General features: G+C 42.8%; 1 protein-coding gene across 1 annotated transcript in view; it reads right to left on the bottom strand.

Annotated features, from left to right (window-relative positions):
* The window catches only part of LOC137321355 (probable E3 ubiquitin-protein ligase RNF144A-A), an 86,536-nt gene that overhangs the window by 24,394 nt on the left and 42,998 nt on the right, over positions 1 to 19,144 (bottom strand). Inside the window, exons 2-4 of the mRNA XM_067983741.1 lie at positions 16,932 to 17,078; positions 460 to 564; positions 100 to 160 (exon numbers count right to left, since the gene is read on the bottom strand). Coding sequence (XP_067839842.1) covers positions 100 to 160; positions 460 to 564; positions 16,932 to 17,066 — 301 coding nt within the window. The 5' untranslated portion in view covers positions 17,067 to 17,078. The remainder of the gene's footprint in view (positions 1 to 99; positions 161 to 459; positions 565 to 16,931; positions 17,079 to 19,144) is intronic.

Here is a 19,144-nt window from a genome sequence, read left to right as displayed (position 1 = left end):
TTTATTATTAGCGACTAGCTTATATTTATGCCCCCTAGTTTTGGATAATGAATAATTAAAAAACGAAAGCATTTTCAGTTATTTATATCATTTACTTGCCTTTTTCAAACTGCAATCTTTTATATCGCTGCATAAGTCCTGCTGTAACGACACATTCGATCTATTCAAAACATGAACAGTGAAATACTGTTAAGAACTGCAAAAAAAAAAATCATTTTTTCAAGCTACATCACTGAAAGGAATCAGCAATGCTTGAATGAGCAAGTTATTCAAAACATTCATATAATTTCAGTGTTACATCCAGAATACATTTATAATGATAAAGCCCACTGGATTATAACCAACCAATGCCAAGTATTGTTTCCAGGAATGGAGAGAGAAAGAAAGAAAGAAAGAAACAAGGAATAAAAGGTTTGCGCTAACATCATGGCTTTATACAACACTTAGAAAACAAAATACCTCATTTTCCTGGAGATGACCTCTCTTTGGGCAAGCAGCATCAGGACAGCTAATTGCAGTTTCCAGGCCCTCTTTAATTAAAAGTTCCACGTATTGCTTCAGACACTGTTGGCACACCAGGGAAAAATTAGAAAACTCTTCTGTCCTATGCATTATGTATTTTTCCCCACTGTGCAGGTGGAAGTTCACTGCACTGAAAGATGTCAAAAAGGTTGAAATTACCATGATTTAAAATTCTAAAATTAATAACACTTTGTGCCCACCCCCTGGTGAGGGTTTACCAGATTCAAAGTAAAGCTTCTGGTATTCTGCCCCAACTCAGTCTTAATCAGTAGAGTGCCATGTGACACCTGAGCTATCGTGTGACTGGCAATCTCACTTGAAACAATTAGGAACAGAATACGAGCAGCTTTGTACTGTGGGGCTCATGTTCACCAGGAGCTGAATTAAAACTGCCCAAAGACCCTTACTGCCAGCAGGGAGAAGAGAAATTTATCCCAACGGTCTGGGCTGGATTTACCCAGGACAATGGCGAAAGCCCAATGTCAAACTGATCACACCAACTAGCTTTCTGCACAAGATTTTTAAGGAAAGTATGTTCCCATATTCTGTAAGTCAGAAGGCAACATGAGCAAAGACAGGAGAACATTCATCAGCAATAATCAGTGAAACTTCTGGTAATTGATGCAACAGTAATAGTAACTGGACCCATTTTCATTATTTCGTACATGACACAGTTCTGCAATGTGCCCAATTAAAGGAAACAAGTGGGCTAAAGGTACATCATTAGTCAAGTAATTTAATTAGAAATGCCCTGCTCTCTGATGACTCATGGTGTGAAACTGAGCCAGACAAACCAAAGTCATCCCAGATTTGATCTCGTCTTTGACAAATGAACTGATCTTAATCATGGAGCTATAGGGTGCTACAAATGGTCTCAGCATCCTTTGAGCTGAGGAAGGCAGGATAAAAGCCAGGATTGCTGCTCTATCACTATCTAGCCTACCATCATTCACTGTTTAGACTCAGATGAAGAATGGCTACTTTGACAAAGGACAAGTGGGCTTTTGGTGCCTGAGGAATTGCATCCCAACAGCACCTTCAGAACGAGATAAAGTCGGGGAGGTGGGGGGGGGGGGGGGGAAGAAAGGAGATAAAAACTCTATGCAGTAGTCAGTCAGCTTTTGACTTCCAAAACTGAAGTAGATAGGAAGGTTTTACTTCGTGTATGACTTCTTTTTAAATCTTCTGGATGTTAAAGAGATAATGTTAATTCCTTCAAATTGGTATAGCTGTCAAAAGTAATTATACCCAGCTACATACTGACATTGGTGAAAATGCAATGATTCCTTTCAGAATGTGATAAATCTCGACTGATCGCAGCCAATTAGAGCTCCTGATGCTATGTCCTTTATACTTCACCCAAGTGCCTCTTAAACTTGACTGTATTTTAGCTCAGACTTTAGATGTTAAACTAAGAACAGCAAATGCTGGTGACATTTGTTTTTTTTAAAAAAAAAATACGAGTCTGAGGAAGTATTACCCCACCTATAACCCTGGGCGTATTCTAGTCCAGGAGAAATAGGTTGGAGCCAGATATGGTAACTGTATAGCGATGAGGGAGGACTCAATGAACAAACTAAATGGTACCGGGGTTCTCTGCTCCAATAATATTGGTCTAAGCATCACAGTAGAACACAGTTTCAAACAGAGGATGGGTTGGAAGAAATAGTGTAGGATATCATCTATCTAAAAATTAAAAGAAAATTCGTCTCACACAGTGGCAACAAAAGGATAGCACAGATGTACAGGGCAGCCTATGTTGTGCTTACAGAAATTCCACAACAGTTAGGTTTTTCAACTGAGGTATCATTAATAGAAATGGGCTTTCTCATAAGACTGTAAAGCTGAAAACCGATGGCTCAAAAAAATCCCTGCAGCTAATCCTTTGGGTTGTTGTATTTCTCAGATCTACAGCTATTCATAAAGATAGTTGGTGTTTGAAAATACAGAGATACAACATATTTCGCAAGCCTCTAAAAAAGCTAATGGAAGCAATTTCACCAAAAGCTGATTCAAGAGAAAGGCTATAAAAAGAAAAGTATAAACTAGTGTGGTTTATATTATAGAGAAAAATTATGGGTACACATTGAGGAAGCCGATCTACTTTATCCCACAGACAAGGGGCTTCTTGAAATAATGCCAATTGGTGGACTAGCACTTTAACAGATAGGCCAGTCTCCAAGAAATAACTGAGAATACACAGAGTCTACTTTCTCTGTTTTTGTAAACAATTTTACAACACCAAGTTATAGTCCAGCAATTTTATTTTAAATTCACAAGCTTTCGGAGGCTTCCTCCTTCCTCAGGTAAATGTTCAGGAGCTCCTTGAAGCCTACGCATTTATACATATAGAACAATACATGGTGTTTACAGAATGCCCCTGCAACTGCCCGTTGCCAAGGCAATCACCGTGTTCAGACAGAGAGGTGTCACCTGCAGAACCCCCGAATACACATTCAACAAAAAAACAAACAGGAAAAAAAAGAGAGAGGCAGAAACATCCGGAAGGCTACCATTCTCTGTTTTTGTCATAGGAGGTTTAGCTCTTTTAGATTTCCTTTGTGATTGATACAGCCTTTGATGTAGTCAGCAAATAATTGAATATTACATTTTCTTGGAGGAGCATACAAGGTTTCTAATGGCCATTAAACTTTCAACTGAATAAAGGGAAAATGTTTAATTAGGTGCTGGAATTGAAGAAGTTTGTTAGGCAGCATTCAAAAGTGTCAGTGGACTGTGGTGCTAACTACTGCGATTATACTTATTAAAAAGGGCAGAAAGGAAGGCTAGTGTGATTAACTGAACATGACAGGAAGACAGACCGGATCATTAACAGCTATGGACCAGATTCCCTGAAGGTTCAGCTGGATAAGGCAATCAGTGACTAAGTAAGGTTCCCGTATTCAATCCCACGTCCCTGCCTATTCTCTCAACTGAGGTGAAATAGATGTTTTACAATTGGCCTCAGCACCCCAAGAGAAGGGGGGTGGGGGGGGAGAAACTGAAATCAGCCAGAATTCCCATTTCTAGTCTCGATTAAGCAAGCCCCGCTCACACATGAGGATGACCACGCGGACAAGGTATCGGGAGTGCAACTGGCACCAGTGATATCACAACTCCGCAAGGGGAGGAAATTGGCAGAAAATGAAGGAAGCCATGCTGAACCTTTACAAATCACTGGTTAGGCTTCAGCTTGAGTATTGTGTACAATTCTGAGCACCACACTTTAGAAAGGATGTCAAGGCCTTGGAGAGGGTACACAGGAGGTTTACCAGGGATGAGGGACTTCAGTTATGTGGGGAGATTGGAGAGCTGGGATTGTTCTCCTTAGAGCAGAGAAGGTTAAGGGGAGACCCAAGAGAGGTACAGTAAAACCTGTACAAACTGATACCCCCAAATACCTGCAAAAAACAAGACACTTATTGACAGTCCTTACATTGTAATTAATAAAAGCTGCATCTTGAAACCATGGACACTTGCAAATTACGAACCACGGACAGCCTTCTATGCACCAAGTCCATTTACAACTTAAAATACGTAAGTGAGAGGCGGCAGTAGGTAAAATAAATGAATTTTGTGGAATGGAGATAGTCAGAGAAGCCTCTCGATCTCTGGGATTGAATGCTTACATGACTGTGTACCGGGGATACAGTGGTTTCTCTGCTGCTATGGATGCTGGGTAAAAAGCTCTCCATTCCACAAAAGCCAGGAACTGCACCGAGCAACATCACATCTCACTCCATCAGTACATCAGGTACTGATGAGCTGATAACAGCGCCATAAGGTTCCCAACCCTCCCGGAATGACCGGTTCCTATCCCAAGCGCTGCCTCCAACAACCATTTAAATTTCCCGCTGCAATACGCTCAGATGAACAACAATCACTTATGTGAGGGACTGTAAATAATTATTAACTGTTGGCCTGGTGTTGGGAGTCAGAATGAGGTTAAACTGCATTAATTTTAAGCAGAATCATCCCCGGCCTTTTCCACAGAGCTTGTCACTGGCTGCTACTCAGAGCCGGCACCCACAGAGAGCCACAACCAGCTTGGGCAGGGAGGGGGACACTGAAATCAGGGTGGGGGGGGGGGGGCTCGAGAATGTGGGGAAGACTGGGTGGGGGAGGGGAATGGAGGATGGGGGGGGGGGGTGGGATGGGGTGAGCGTGGGGCCCAGCATTTCCCATGGAGCCATGAGCTGCAGCAGGTGGTGAGTGGGAGCAGCACTGAGAGCAGTAGCCAGTAAAGGGATAAGTGAAATTAGGGGATCTTACTGTGGGCAAACAGTGAAAGATTATTTGCACTGGTGGCTGAATGGGGATCTAGGGAACGGAAACCAAGGATTCTCACTGGAAGAAACAAAGGGGAAGGAAGGATAAAAGTTCTTGTACAGAGGGCTATTTGACTGTGGGATCCTTCACCACATGTGGCTACTGAGGTAGAGACTCAAACTTCATTTCAAAGGGAATGGGATAAATATTTGATCATGTGATCAGACATCACATGGTCAGATGTCATGATCACAATGTCATGTGATCAAATCTCCAGGAATGCCTCCAACCAGAGTTGGCAACCCTACCCATCCCTCAGCCCTTGAAACATTAACAGCTACAGCACACAGAGGAAGGGGGTCCTGGACATTAATCCCCCCAATTTGGCTGGGATCTCCCAGGCACTCCGGCCCTACAGCAGTCACCTCCCCCTGTGCAGGCTACCAACGTGGCAGATCCCAGGATCAGGACATTCCTCCCTCAACGGAAAAGGACCCCAGATTGGCAATGAACTGGAAAACTCAATGAACTGAAAATGAAATGAAATCATATCTCGCTTGCAGGGCTCCAGAATTAGGCATGATCCCAGGTGAGGACGAAAAAAAAGGAACGCTGCAGGAAATACAGCCAATCCCAGGATATTTGGCTCATCCAGTTTATTGTACATACAATGACCATTTTGAAGATAAGGACACCTGATGCAAGTCCCTTAGGTGTGCCTAATTTGCAGGTTTCACTGTATTCAAAGTTATGAGGGGTTTTGATGGAGCAAGCAGGGAAAAACTGTTTCCTCTGGCAAGTGGATTGGTAGTCAGAGGTCATAGATTTTAAATAATTGGCAAAAGAACTCGAGGGGAAATGAGGAGACATTTTTTCAGAGGGTTAAGATCTGGAACGCACTACCTGAAAGGGTGGTGGAAGCAGATTCCATCGGAACTTTCAAAAGACAATTGGACATGTACTTCAAGAGGACTAATTTGCAGGGTTATGGGAAAAAAGTTGGGGTGTGGGACTAAATTGGACAGCTCTTGCTAAGAGCCGGCCCAGGCACGGCGGGCCGAGCCAAATGGCCTCCTTCTATGCTGTAACATTCTATGATTCTATAAAAACAAGAACTCTGAAGTAACAAAGTAATAATAGGTTTAAGTATCACCAAGTCCCCCAAGAACAATTTTTATTTGGCTAGAAAGCAAAATGAAAATGAGGAATTCACAGCAAATGGATGTCCTGTCCATTTACAAAGAAATGTCACATTTTAATTTTTTTTTGTGGACAGGATCCTGAAGAATAATAGTCAGAAGGTTCATCTGTTTCACAGTAAGATGCAAATTAAAGGGTTCTCCCAAAGGAATTCAGGATCAGAGTATGAGGGTTGTAGACTCGAGGTGCATTTTACAGACTAAGGCAGGGGTTGAAGCGGAAAGGCTGGGATATGTACCTATCCATTCTATTAGGGCTGACAGTAATTTACTCAGGGAAGGGACATCTTCGCCTCACCACTACTTCATTCATTTAAATTTGTGTTCTCCATTGTGTTGGCACACGTGGTTGAGGTGTTAAATCTTATCTTAATAATAACTGTACTGCTTAGCTCCCTCCACTACTGAGCCATACAGACAAGGAAGGTTCAGCTACAATACCTGATGTTTGCTGAGTTACCTGACCTCATCAGGGGTAATAATGGGCTTCCTAACATTAGCCTTATTGTCAGAGAGAGGATAGGAGATAGGAAAGAAAAAAGATGAAAACGGCCAGGGATCCCACTCCTGATTGTTATCCAGCAGCTGCTGCATAAAATGCACTTGCTTGGGCTCGGCTGTGATGAGCCCCTTAGCCCACTAGCCTGCTAACACTCACCCGTCTAAGTTCACATATGAAGATTAGCCACTTGGGTATCGTACTGGAGAGCTGACAGTACCTGTGGAACTGGACTCCAATATGAGTCACTGCTCTCGGGACAGGACAAAAATCAGAAGAAAATAATTGCCGCGATTCAGAAATACAACAGATTCAAATAGATTTAAATGAATTATTTGATCAATTGACCTCGTGAATTTCAGTTAAAAATTAGATTTAGATCATCTGCTACAACTCGGTAATCTAGCTTTATAAATAGGTAATCCCTTAGATCACACATCTGAGGCTACAGCACTCAGATGATTGAGACTGTACAGCCCCAGTTAGTGGATCCAAAGACAATTGAGACAAGCTTATTCAACCTATGCTTACACTTTACATTATCTGTCATTTTATGTACAGTCTAATGTTATTGTTTATCACTGAACTATTTCCAATGTGTATTAGTTTCTGTTGGTAAAACTGCCCTGTAGGGTCAGTTTAGCAACAGGAAACTGCTTGTGCAGTTGCTCAATAGTCAGAAACTTATCAAAATGCTTTTACGTCATTTGCTGAAGTCAGGGGAAGTTCTGTATAGGCCAGCAATACCGAACGCACATCATTATCCTGCATGGGTATGTTGAAGGTCAGCCAACCCACAACCAGACCAAAATGGTAACCAAATGGCAAATTCCACCAACACGCATTTTTTGAATTTTCTGACTATGATAGCTTATGTTGATGGCATCAGGTGAGAACTCTAGTTCAGGAAACTTTCAATGCCATCAATGATATGAGCATTGAATTGTTATACTACAGGGGTGCCTCAAAGAACTCCTGCTATTGGAGGCCACCCTGTGGTGTGAAGAGGGTATTTGTGCATTGTGAATGGGAATTTTGTTATAGAAGGGTCATAACTTTCTTATGATGTCTGTTAGACATCAATATGTAGAGTACTGAATTTAGTTTTGTTGCAGTTGCATTTAAATACTTGAGTTGCACTGGTTTGGCTCAAAGGACATGATGCATCATAACACAAAATATGATTCAACAGAATAAATACCTTTAAGTATGATTTTATAAGTACTGAGGAGGAGGAGCACTAAAAACCAATATGGTTGATGCAACGAGAATACGAAAAGTATTCCTTTTATTAATTTATTTTTAACATTGAATTTCAGCTCCATTTGTAACCTTCAATTCCATATAGGCCAACTGTCCTTATTTAGTCAGGTTGCCCTGACTTTACGGGTGAATTTAAATCCTCTCATTTTCCCACCTTGAAGCAATCCAGAATTTTAAAATGGGGAATGGTTGGTCCCAAGACTTCTTCTGGAGTTGCAATAGTTTGGGCAAAATGCAAGTATGAAATGCTCTATTTGTTTTTTCTCAGTTGGGAGATTAATACTTCATTGTATTTGGATAGTAAATAGTTTAAGTATTTTACTGCATGGCATCTATCAATGATCAGGTCTGTGTCCTTTGTTGTGATGGATTTCTTTTGCTTATCCATATGATAATTTAAGATTTTTTCCTTACTTTCTACATATTTCTGTCTAACAACTGGGTTTACAATTTACCCAGCACTATGCAAACAGAAACGTTGTTGGAGCTTTAGAAAAACTCACTCAAATGATTATTCACATCTAACAGACCATGCAGTACCTGAAATTCTGATTACAAACTGAGACAAGGAAGTAATCAGAGTAAAGGAGAATAAGGTTTTTGGCCCATTGCAGTTCATCCCTCCAATGCTCAAACTCACCAGCCTAGCATCCAATTGCATTTTGAACATCCTAATGTCTTGGACTCTAACATTATCTGATAGATTATTCCAAATGTTTATCACTCTTTTGAGTGAAGATTTTTTTCTTCCAATATCTGTTTTAAATTTATTTTTCACCAATTTAAATTTATATTGGCCTGGCTTAGCTTGAAGTAATATCTTGATGATATTTTCCTCCCATTGCCGCCTTCTCTCTAGACAGCTTCCTTAATCTTTCCTCATTACACATCTCCTTCACACTTCCCTCTCCAATGTATGCACATCCTGTTTGGTGACCAAAATTGTAGTTTTAATTATGCCTAGGAGGATTTCAGTAAAAGCATCCCAAGATCCACAACTTGAGATTCCTAGAGAATACTGCAAACCCATAAAACTGTGATGGTCAGCACATGATGTGGAGATGCCGGTGATGGACTGGGGTTGACAATTGTAAACAATTTTACAACACCAAGTTATAGTCCAACAATTTTATTTTAAAATTCACAAGCTTTTGGAGGCTTCCTCCTTCCTCAGGTAAATGTCAAGAAATCCTCGAACCTCTCGCATTAAAAAATCACACAACAATACCTGGTGATTACAGATAGTCTTTTCAACTGCCCGTTGCCAAGGCAACCAAAGTGTTCAGACAGATAGGTGTTACCTACAGGGCCACCGAATATACAAACGGCCAGAACAACAAAAAAAAGAGGCAGAAACATAGAAACATCCGGAAGGAAAAGACAGCAATTGACCAGTTATATTAAAAAGTTAACTTTTGTTCGTTGGTGGGGTTACGTGTAGCGTGACATGAACCCAAGATCCCGGTTGAGGCCGTCCTCATGGGTGCGGAACTTGGCTATCAATTTCTGCTCGACGATTTTGCGTTGTCGTGTGTCTCAAAGGCTGCCTTGGAGTACGCTTACCCGAAGGTCGGTGGCTGAATGTCCTTGACTGCTGAAGTGTTCCCCGACTGCGACAGCATCAATACTCAACACCAACAACAGCCAATCTCCAGACGCCATCCTACAACTCATCCGCTTTATCCTGGATCACAATGTCTTCACCTTCGATAACCAGTTCTTTACCCAAACACATGGCACAGTCATGGGGACCAAATTCGCACCCCAATACGCCAACATTTTCATGCACAAGTTCGAGCAGGACTTCTTCACTGCACAGGACCTCCAACCAAAGCTATACACCAGATACATAGACAACATTTTCTTTCTATGGACCCACGGCAAGGAATCACTAAAGAGACTACACGATAACATTAACAAGTTCCATCCCACCATCAAGCTCACCATGGACTACTCCTCAGAATCAGTTTCTTTCTTGGACACACGAATCTCCATCAAAGACGGGCACCTCAGCACCTCACTCTACCGCAAGCCCACGGACAACCTCACGATGCTCCACTTTTCCAGCTTCTACCCTAACCACGTCAAAGAGGCCATCCCCTATGGACAGGCCCTGCGAATACACAGGGTCTGCTCAGACGAGGAGGAATGCGATGGACACCTACAGACGCTGAAAGACGCCCTAGTAAGAACGGGATATGACGCTTGACTCATCGATCGACAGTTCCGACGGGCCACAGCGAAAAATCGCATAGACCTCCTCAGAAGACTAACACGGGACGCAACCAACAGAGTACCCTTCCTCGTCCAGTACTTCCCCGGAGCGGAGAAACTACGCCATGTTCTCCGCAGCCTTCAACATGTCATCAATGACGACGAACACCTCGCTATGGCCATCCCCACACCTCCACTACTCGCCTTTAAACAGCCACCCAACCTCAAACAGACCATCGTTCGCAGCAAATTACCCAGCTTTCAGGAGAACAGCGTCCACGACACCACACAACCCTGCCACGGTAACCTCTGCAAGACATGCCAGATCATCGACACGGATACCACCATCACATGAGAGGACACCACCCACCAGATGCATGGTTCATACTCCTGTGACTCGGCCAACGTTGTCTACCTCATACGTTGCAGGAAAGGATGCCCCAAAGCATGGTACATTGGCGAGACCAAGTAGATGCTGCGACAACGGATGGACACCGCGCAACAATCGCCAGACAGGAGGGTTCCCTCCCAGTCGGGGAACACTTCAGTAGTCAAGGACATTCAGCCACCGACCTTCGGGTAAGCGTACTCCGAGGCGGCCTTCGAGACACATGACAACGCAAAATTGTCGAGCCGAAATTGATAGCCAAGTTCCGCACCCATGAGGACGGCCTCAACCGGGATCATGGGTTCATGTCACGCTACACGTAACCCCACCAGCGAACAAAAGTTAACTGTTTTTAATATAACGGGTCAATTGCTGTCTTTTCCTTCCGGATGTTTCTGCCTCTCTCTCTCTCTCTGTTTTTTTTGTTGTTCTGGCCGTTTGGAAAATTCGGTGGCCCTGTAGGTAACACCTATCTGTCTGAACACTTTGGTTGCCTTGGCAACGGGCAGTCGAAAAGACTATCTGTAATCACCAGGTATTGTTCTGTGATTTATAAATGCGAGAGGTTCGAGGATTTCTTGACATTCACCTGAGGAAGGAGGAAGCCTCCGAAAGCTTGTGAATTTTAAAATCAAATTGTTGGACTATAACTTGGTGTTGTAAAATTGTTTACAATGGTCAGCACAGACAGAGACCTCAATACAGAATTCAGAGATACGATATCACCCAAGATCCATGAACAGTAGGCAGATGTTCTTTTTGCTGAATAGATAAAGAAAAACAGGCTGGCGCAATCTCATAGAAATAACTGCTGTTATTCATGTAGTTGAAATATATTTCATTTTTCAAAATGCCTTAGATAAGGTACCATCTCGTGGTCTCATGACTAAGGTCAGAGCATGTGGAGTTAGGGGACAAGTAGCAGAATGGATATCAAGCTGGCTACAAAACAAAAAAGAAAGAGGAGAGTAGGGGTTAAGGATAGCTACTCAGACTGGCAAAAGATGGGAAGTGGTGTTCCTCAGGGATCGGTGCTGGAACCACAGTTGTTGATTTAAATAAATGATTTGGGCTCGGGAATCGGAAGTACAATTTCAAAATTTGCAGACACCAAATTGGGGGTTATAGTTAACACTGAGGAGGACTGTGACAAAATACAAGATGACATTAATAAACTTGCAGAATGGAAGCGTAATTGGCAAATGAATTTCAATACAGATAAGTGTGAGGTGGTGCATTTTAGTAGGAAGAATAAGGAGGCCCCATACTGCTTGGATAATAAGAGTCTAAATGGGGTAGAGGAGCAAAGGGGTCTATGGGTACAGATACACAAATTACAAAGTCGCGACCCAGGTTAAAAAGGCCATAAAAAAGCAAACCCAGCACTACGGTTCATTTCTAGAGGGATAGAATTGAAAAGCAGACAAGTTATGTGAAACTTGTATAGAACCTTGGTTAGCCCACTTGGAGTACTGTGCACAGTTCTGGTCTCCATATTATAAAAAGGATATCAAGGCACTAGAAAAGGTGCGAAGAAGGTTCACAAGGATGATACCAGAACTGAGAGGATATACTTATCAGGAAAGACTGGGACTTTTCTCTAGAAAAGAGAAGACTGAGGGGTGACCTAATAGAGATCTTTAAGATTATGAAAGGGTTTGATAGGATAGACGTAGAGAAAATGTTTTCACTTGTGGGGGAGACCAGAACTAGGAGCCATAAATATAAAATAGTCAATAATAAATTCAATAGAGAATTCAGGAGAAACTTCTTTACCCAGAAAGTGGTTAGGATGTGGAATGCGCAACCACAAGAAGTAGTTGAGGCGAATAGCATAGATGCATTTAAGGGGAAGCTATATAAGCACATGAGGGAGAAAGGAATAGATAGATATGCTGACAGGGTTAGATGAAGAGGGATGGGAGGAGGCTCGTTCGGAGCATAAATGCCAGCATAGATCAATTGGGCCAAATGGCCCGTTACTGTGCTGAGGACTGTATGGGTACTAAATTGGGCCGTGTCGAGCCCGTTGCTTCAACGCTACGCGGCCTCTTGAACATCCAAGATGGAGTCTTGGCTGCGCAAGCACATTTCCAACGTGACGTGCGGCGGACGCCATCTTAGTATAGGAGTTAGCGCATGCGCAAATATTGAACGCCGGAAGCATGTAAAGTAAGGTGAAAATGTGTGCAATTAGTGTGCAACACTGATTCAAAGTGAAAGACACCATTTTGGACCCTTAACGCTCAACTCAACACAGTTTTAACCACGCACACCTGAATGTGTCTTAGGACACCCCGCTCGCGCTAGTTAAAGGGATCATGCAGGATTTACAGGTTAGTTGCTGGATTATTGCTTCTGGCTGCTGGTGGAATAGGAAGTGTTTTTTGAAGTTCCCTATACTTACTGAGAGTTCCTAGAGTACATTTGAGAGTGGTTTGGCAGGTACTGCCTTACGGTTCGGAAAGTTACAACCGTGGTTGAACAACATTCCTGGTAACCATGGATGGTCTGCTAGGGCTCCCGCTGGGCATTGAGCACGACTGGGAGTATGCAGAAAGGCCACGCACAGTGGGTCAAGCTGCGAGAAGAGGGAGGACGAGGAGGCTCAGGGCACTGAGCAGGAGGCCGTATCCAATGAGGGCCTTCTGGGACCAACTCTCTTACCTCAACATGACCAAGGAGGATTGCATCTGATGCCTGAGGTTCACCAAGGAAGCAGTGACCAAGATCTGTCAACTGGTGCGGCCACAACTGCAGCCTCAGAGCAGGGCAAGGCAGCGTTGCCTGCAGCTGTGAAGGTCACCGTGGTGCTGAATTTCTACAGCTCAGGATCATTTCAGGCCTCTGCTGGGGACATGTGCAACATCTCGCAGTATGCAGTGCACTGGTGCATAAGGGAGGTCACAGATGCACTGTACAAGATGAAGAACAGGTTCATCACTTTCCCTCTTGACAGAGACAAGCAGAACGAGTGAGCACGGGGGTTTGTTCGCATTGCTGGCTTCCCCATGGTGCAGGGTGCCATTGACCGCATGCACATTGCCCTGCATGCCCCGCATATCAACTCGGCCGTCTTCGTCAACCGAAAGGGCTTTCGCTCCTTCAACGTGCGGCTGGTTTGTGACCACATGCATCGAATCATGGAGGTCGATGCCCGCTACCCTGGGAGCAGTCACGACGCCTTCGTCACGCGGCAGTCCAACGTGCCAGCTATCTTTCACCCGCCTCGGCAAATCAAAGGCCGGCAACTGGGTGACAAGGGCTATCCCCTCACGCTATGGCTCATGACTCCAGTCAGGAACCCACGCAAGCGTGCACAGCAAGCCTATAATAAGAGCCATTCTGCCACACGCAACATGGAGCACACCATAGGCCTCCTCAAACGCTTCCGCTGCCTGGAACACCGGTCTGGAGGAGCCCTGCAGCACTCCGTTGAGCAGGGGCAGATTTGTGGTGGTCTGCTGCATGCTGCACAACCTCTCCATCACGAGGGACCAGCCTTTGCCACCAATGATCAGAGAAGGCCCTGAGCCGAAGGAGGAAGGAGGAAGGGGGGGGGGGTGTAGAGCCAGAAGAGGAAGTGGAGGAAGTCGCAAGGGTGCAGCAGGGACCACACGCCTTGTCTGCAAGGGCTCTGCGTGCTCGCCTGATCCGTGCCCTCTATCAATGATGTCAACTACATCCCCCAACAGTCCTACACTCCCTAACTTTCCGCTCCCACAAGACAATCAAATCACCCTCCATCTGATTGCACATTGGTTTCCCCCTCAGCTCATTGCACAAATAAAAATCACCACCAAATGCAAATTCAAAGTCACATTTATCAATGAATAAATGAAATTATGGAAACAGAACTATTCTCTTTTGTGCATTCCCTTAGTGCCTGTTGTTAGTGTGCCTTTACCTATCATAGTGCTTGGAGCATGGGTGGGGGGGAAGCTGTTGGCCTTCATTGGAGGAGCTTGCAGATGGCCTTGGAGGATGACCATGAGCAGCTCTGGGCCGGGAGGGCCCGGCTTCAGACTGCACCATCTCAGCGTGGGCTGCAGCAGTCTGGCCTGGCTGGCTGATAGGCAACAACAGGGGCACTGGAGTGGGAGCAGGAATGCTGTCATCCTGAGAGAGGACAGAAGGTTCGACTGCCATGGCGCCACTGCCACTCTCCTGGGGCTGCACCTCAGGAATCCTGGTGATCAGCTGGAGAACGGATTGCTGGAGTACTGTGATGTCCTGGAAGCCCCGTTCAACAGTCTTCCCCAGAGCCACGATAGCAGCAGTCTGAGCTTCCATAGCAGCAGTCTGAGCTGCAACCGTATCTTGCAGACCTTTGATGACATCAGTTTGTGCTGCAATGGAAGCCGTGACATTTGCCATCAGACGCTGCCTCATGGTGGGTTCCACAGGTGCGCTGATGGAGGTGACCACCTGTTCATGTTGCAAACGATGGGTTCCAAGCTCTGCACAAAGCCCTGTGCCAAGTTGGAGCTGGACTCCTCCATGCCCCTGGTCATCGTGCGCAGGATTTCTGGCAAGCTTTCCAGTGCCCCGAGCATTTGGTGGTGTACACTCATCAGCCGTCTTCTGTAGTCTGGCCCATCAAACTTCCACCAGGGCCTCCACTGCATCATCCGAGAAGCGTGGGGCCCTCTCTCACGCCGATCCTGCCATTCTTGCGGCCATCTTTCCCTCCTCCTAGTGAACTGTGCATGTCCCATTTAAAATGTGCACCTGCAGGCTGCTGATGACGTGCGCTGAGCACGCCCCATTTCCGGCTTCCTCATTCTGTGTGCAGCCTCTCAGCAGCATGGGTAGCGCCGGCTGCTCAGAGATATCATGGTAAGTAGTAGGCAGCTCTAAATTCACGTGCTGCCTGCGTTGGGGCTATCCGGTACGGGGTAATAGCGGATCGCGCTATTCGTGCTTGAAAATGTGCCCTATCGAATTTCTCGCCCTCTGTAACTGTTTATAATCCCAGTAGAAAGGTACACAGGTTTCCCAAAACTTGCTGAGAAATCACATTGTTAAACTCTGTCTCATGAAAGCAGATACAATAGCAGCAAGACTCCTCCAAATGGACCTACATTGGATCAGAAAGATCATCAGAGAGGTTAATCAAGAAGGCATTCTGCAAATTTTTCAAACTGGGCTTGATTTAACTGATCAGCACACCCCATTACTCAATCAGAATTTGAATCCTCACTTGACCGTCTAAAGTTTGGTAAGGTTGCCGGACCCAATAACATCCATCCTGAATTCTTCTAGATTCCTTAAAACAATGTTTTGAAAGATCCTGTACAGTATACTTATTAATTCAAAGTTGCATTAAGATAAAATTGAAATCGTGCAAAAACACTTCCTGTGTTACTTATTAAAATTGCTTATCTTGAGCTATTAAATAATTAATTTTTTTCCAAACAAAAACAACTTTGAACGAACAGAAGTAGACTGCTTTCCAAAAAATGGCACTGTGCCAAACTTACTGCTTTTTTTTAAAAAAGAAAAAAAAGTCAGGTAAAGATGTCAGGGAGCTTTCCAGTTACAGGCCAGGATCTCTACTCTGTGTGTGTCTTACAAACTAACGGAGCAATTGTTTTTTTTAAAAATAGAATGAAAACCAGCACTGAAAACATTTTACCACCACAGCAGTTACAAAAAGCTAGTAGAGCAATCGCAGCGATCTGTCAAAACTCTTCCCGTTGCTGAGGTGACACCTAAAATCAGGAATGGAAGAGGTGGCAACCTTCAATCTCAAAAGAGCTGTTCTGAATGAAATGTATAAAATTACAAAAGGCCAGAGAATGATTTTCAGTGTAAATCACACTGAAAACACAGGATGCCGGAAGCCATCATTTTAAGTTTAAGCAGTTTTCAAAAGTGAGCCATACAATGATCAGATATATTAATAAGCAAGATTTTGTGAAAGTCAGTTTAAAAAAAATGTATTCAGTTACCGAAATCACATGAAATGGGAAGACAGTAGTCTTGAATTTCACCTGGAGTAGCTGGTTGGTTTTGAAAGAAAAATCCATACAAAGAGAAAATGAGTTTACATTTTGAATTAGATGATGTAAGTTGATGCATTATTAATAGTAAAAATGTGAGCAACTGTACATTTCAAAAATAAAACTATCCTGGCATGTGGATCCATTATATCGCGTAAGGTCCAGGACTACAAAAAACTTTTACATTGGTGAAATGAAAAGCAATTCTCGGTGAATACAAAACAGACAAAGAGACAGGTGGGTATCTCTTTGGAGGGAATCTGAAACAAAATAACTACTGAATTATCAAAATGGAAAATTAAAATTTTAAGCTAATCTTCCCATTTTTTGGGTCCAAAGCAGTTCCCATGTTTTGTGTTTTTTTAATGGACAGGAAGACATGCAGAGTCTGCAAATATCAGCAATGAAGGATATGGCTTGATGTAGTGTTTTTAAATCAAACTTGATTGATTTGACATGATACACAGGGCAATCTCAATATCAAATCTGTAATATATTGGGGCATCGCAAGCTTTGTAAAATTGTTTAAAAAGGTCCAACAACCAGTTACACAGCAAAATAATCATACCAACCAGGGTACAGAATATGCACTGGCACTGCGATAATGTAGTCATTTGCTCTAAAGGATATTCCCCAAGACACAGTTTACAAGACACGAGGGGATCCAGTGCCAGGTCCCAAGTAGGCCTATATCGTGCCATCGTCATTCTAAGCTGAATCTGGAAGAAAAGAGGAAAAAAGAATTATCTGCAACTGTAACAATTTAATCCTTTGGTAGTGGAAAGCTATTGTCAATTATGAAAGAAAAGCACAACACTAACAAGACTAAAGCTAAGTAATTGATGAGATATTGACAGTCTGATGATCATCCATCAAACTGACAGCCATTGCCTCATTTGAAAGCATTTACAGTTCAATTGTGCCAGATAAATGCTAAATTTATTCTTTGGTAGTTTGCATACTACACCTATCAACCCCTGCAAGCATTGTTTTACCTGCTTATTTAGAGCTAAATATTCCCATTGCCAAAAAGAAATTGGTTATTTCAACCAATTTGTTGGTGTGCTAGAATTTCATAGTGTAGTTAGGCAAGCAACATCCCTGTATGGAAGATTACAAACAGACATTTCTTGACTCCCTTCCACGGAAGGTCCCAGGTTCAATTGCTAGTCTATGCAAAACTCACTTATCTCAGAAGGGATGGCAATGAGAGGAGGGGTATTACAATTAGCCACACTATCCCAGATAAGGTGGAGGAAACAAAATGTGTTCAAAGTTATGAGTTTTGAGAAAGTGAAATTGGGAAAAAGTATTTCCACTGCTGGTGAGTTAGCGAAACTTCAGCGGAAGTCCTGTTTAGCATGTAAATGGGGTTTCTGTCAAACCCTTGCCGAAGTTATGACAGCAGAGTGGGAACAGGTCTGAAGAAACCCCTGGCGTATGACTGAGACAAAGTAAGTGTTTATGGGATTGTACTCCAATCAAGTGAAATGAAAATGCATCATTGACGTTTCAAAAGAAAAGTGCAGCTAACTGCACTATACCTGACCCATCAGTACTAGGTATTACATTCCATAGCAACAACATCCTCCCCTTGTGCAAAAAAATTCAACACAATGTTTGTGTTCTTTTTACTTACTGTACTCCTTTTCACTGCTAAACAGCCATATTTACAAAAATCTGTTCTTTACATGATTATTCAGAGGCAAAAATTCAAATTGATTAGGAAACAAAATAAAAATGCATTATTAGCAACCCATTAAAATCTGCTGATCTCACGAGCTACACCTCTGTCTCTTCCATCTTTTATCGTTCACAGTATCACTTCGAATTAGTCAATTTCCAGTAAAAGTACTCTATTATTTATAGCAGTCAAGTCTTTTTACTTCAGCAAATGGGAAATCAGAAGACAAATCAATTGCTGCACAGTAAAAACCATGTCCAATTAAAATGCCACAAAATATTTAAGTTTATCTTGGAAATACTAATACAACACATTTTAACAAACCTTTTTTTAAAAAAGTATTAAGCTCTGTATATTAACATCCTGACCTCTCGGAGGTAAACGAGTCTATTATCTACATTCCTTTCCAACAGCACTTGCAATTAACGACCATTACAGCCTCAGCCAACTGCTTGCTTCTCCAAATTACTGATTACTGAAGAAGGAAGTTGCTGAATGCCCTTCCCTAGACCATTTTAAAGTCCATTAAATCGTTAAGTGAATAATTTTTACTCATATAGAAATTCTTTTTACCATTTATACGAATTTAGCTGCAGTAATCTACTTACTGATGGGCTGAGTTCCAAACAAGCCTGAGAACAAAGAGGTCATTGGTGGCTGATCTTAAACGTATCATAAAACTGACCGGAAATTGACACGTAGAGCGTTGTAAAAAGCAGTTTTGAAGCCTTTCAAGGTCACACTACAATGATCACATTGTGGTTTATCTAAGTCAAAATGTTCTGGAGAGTCTCCGTTCCTCCAAAGTCTGAGCTGCTATTACTCATATATACAGTGGCTTAATCATTATGATTGCCAAATGTTTTTGTGCAGAATGAACATGCTTTAAAAGTACCAAGAAAATTAATTTCTGTAAACATTACAGACTATGGTAAATAGCAAACAAAAGGAGATGCTACCTATTTACAATCTATTCAATAATTCAATATTTTTAAGCACTAGTTTCCCACTTTGCAGAGTTTTTTCCATTGCTGAATTTGAATTACCAAATTCTACTTTTTTCAGTGAAAAAACTCAACTGAATTATTAGTAGACAGAATT

Source organism: Heptranchias perlo, chromosome 5 (assembly GCF_035084215.1).
Source record: "Heptranchias perlo isolate sHepPer1 chromosome 5, sHepPer1.hap1, whole genome shotgun sequence".
Lineage (NCBI taxonomy): Eukaryota > Metazoa > Chordata > Chondrichthyes > Hexanchiformes > Hexanchidae > Heptranchias > Heptranchias perlo.
Note: the sequence above shows the minus strand (reverse complement) of the source record. Positions and strands in the feature narration are given on the sequence as shown.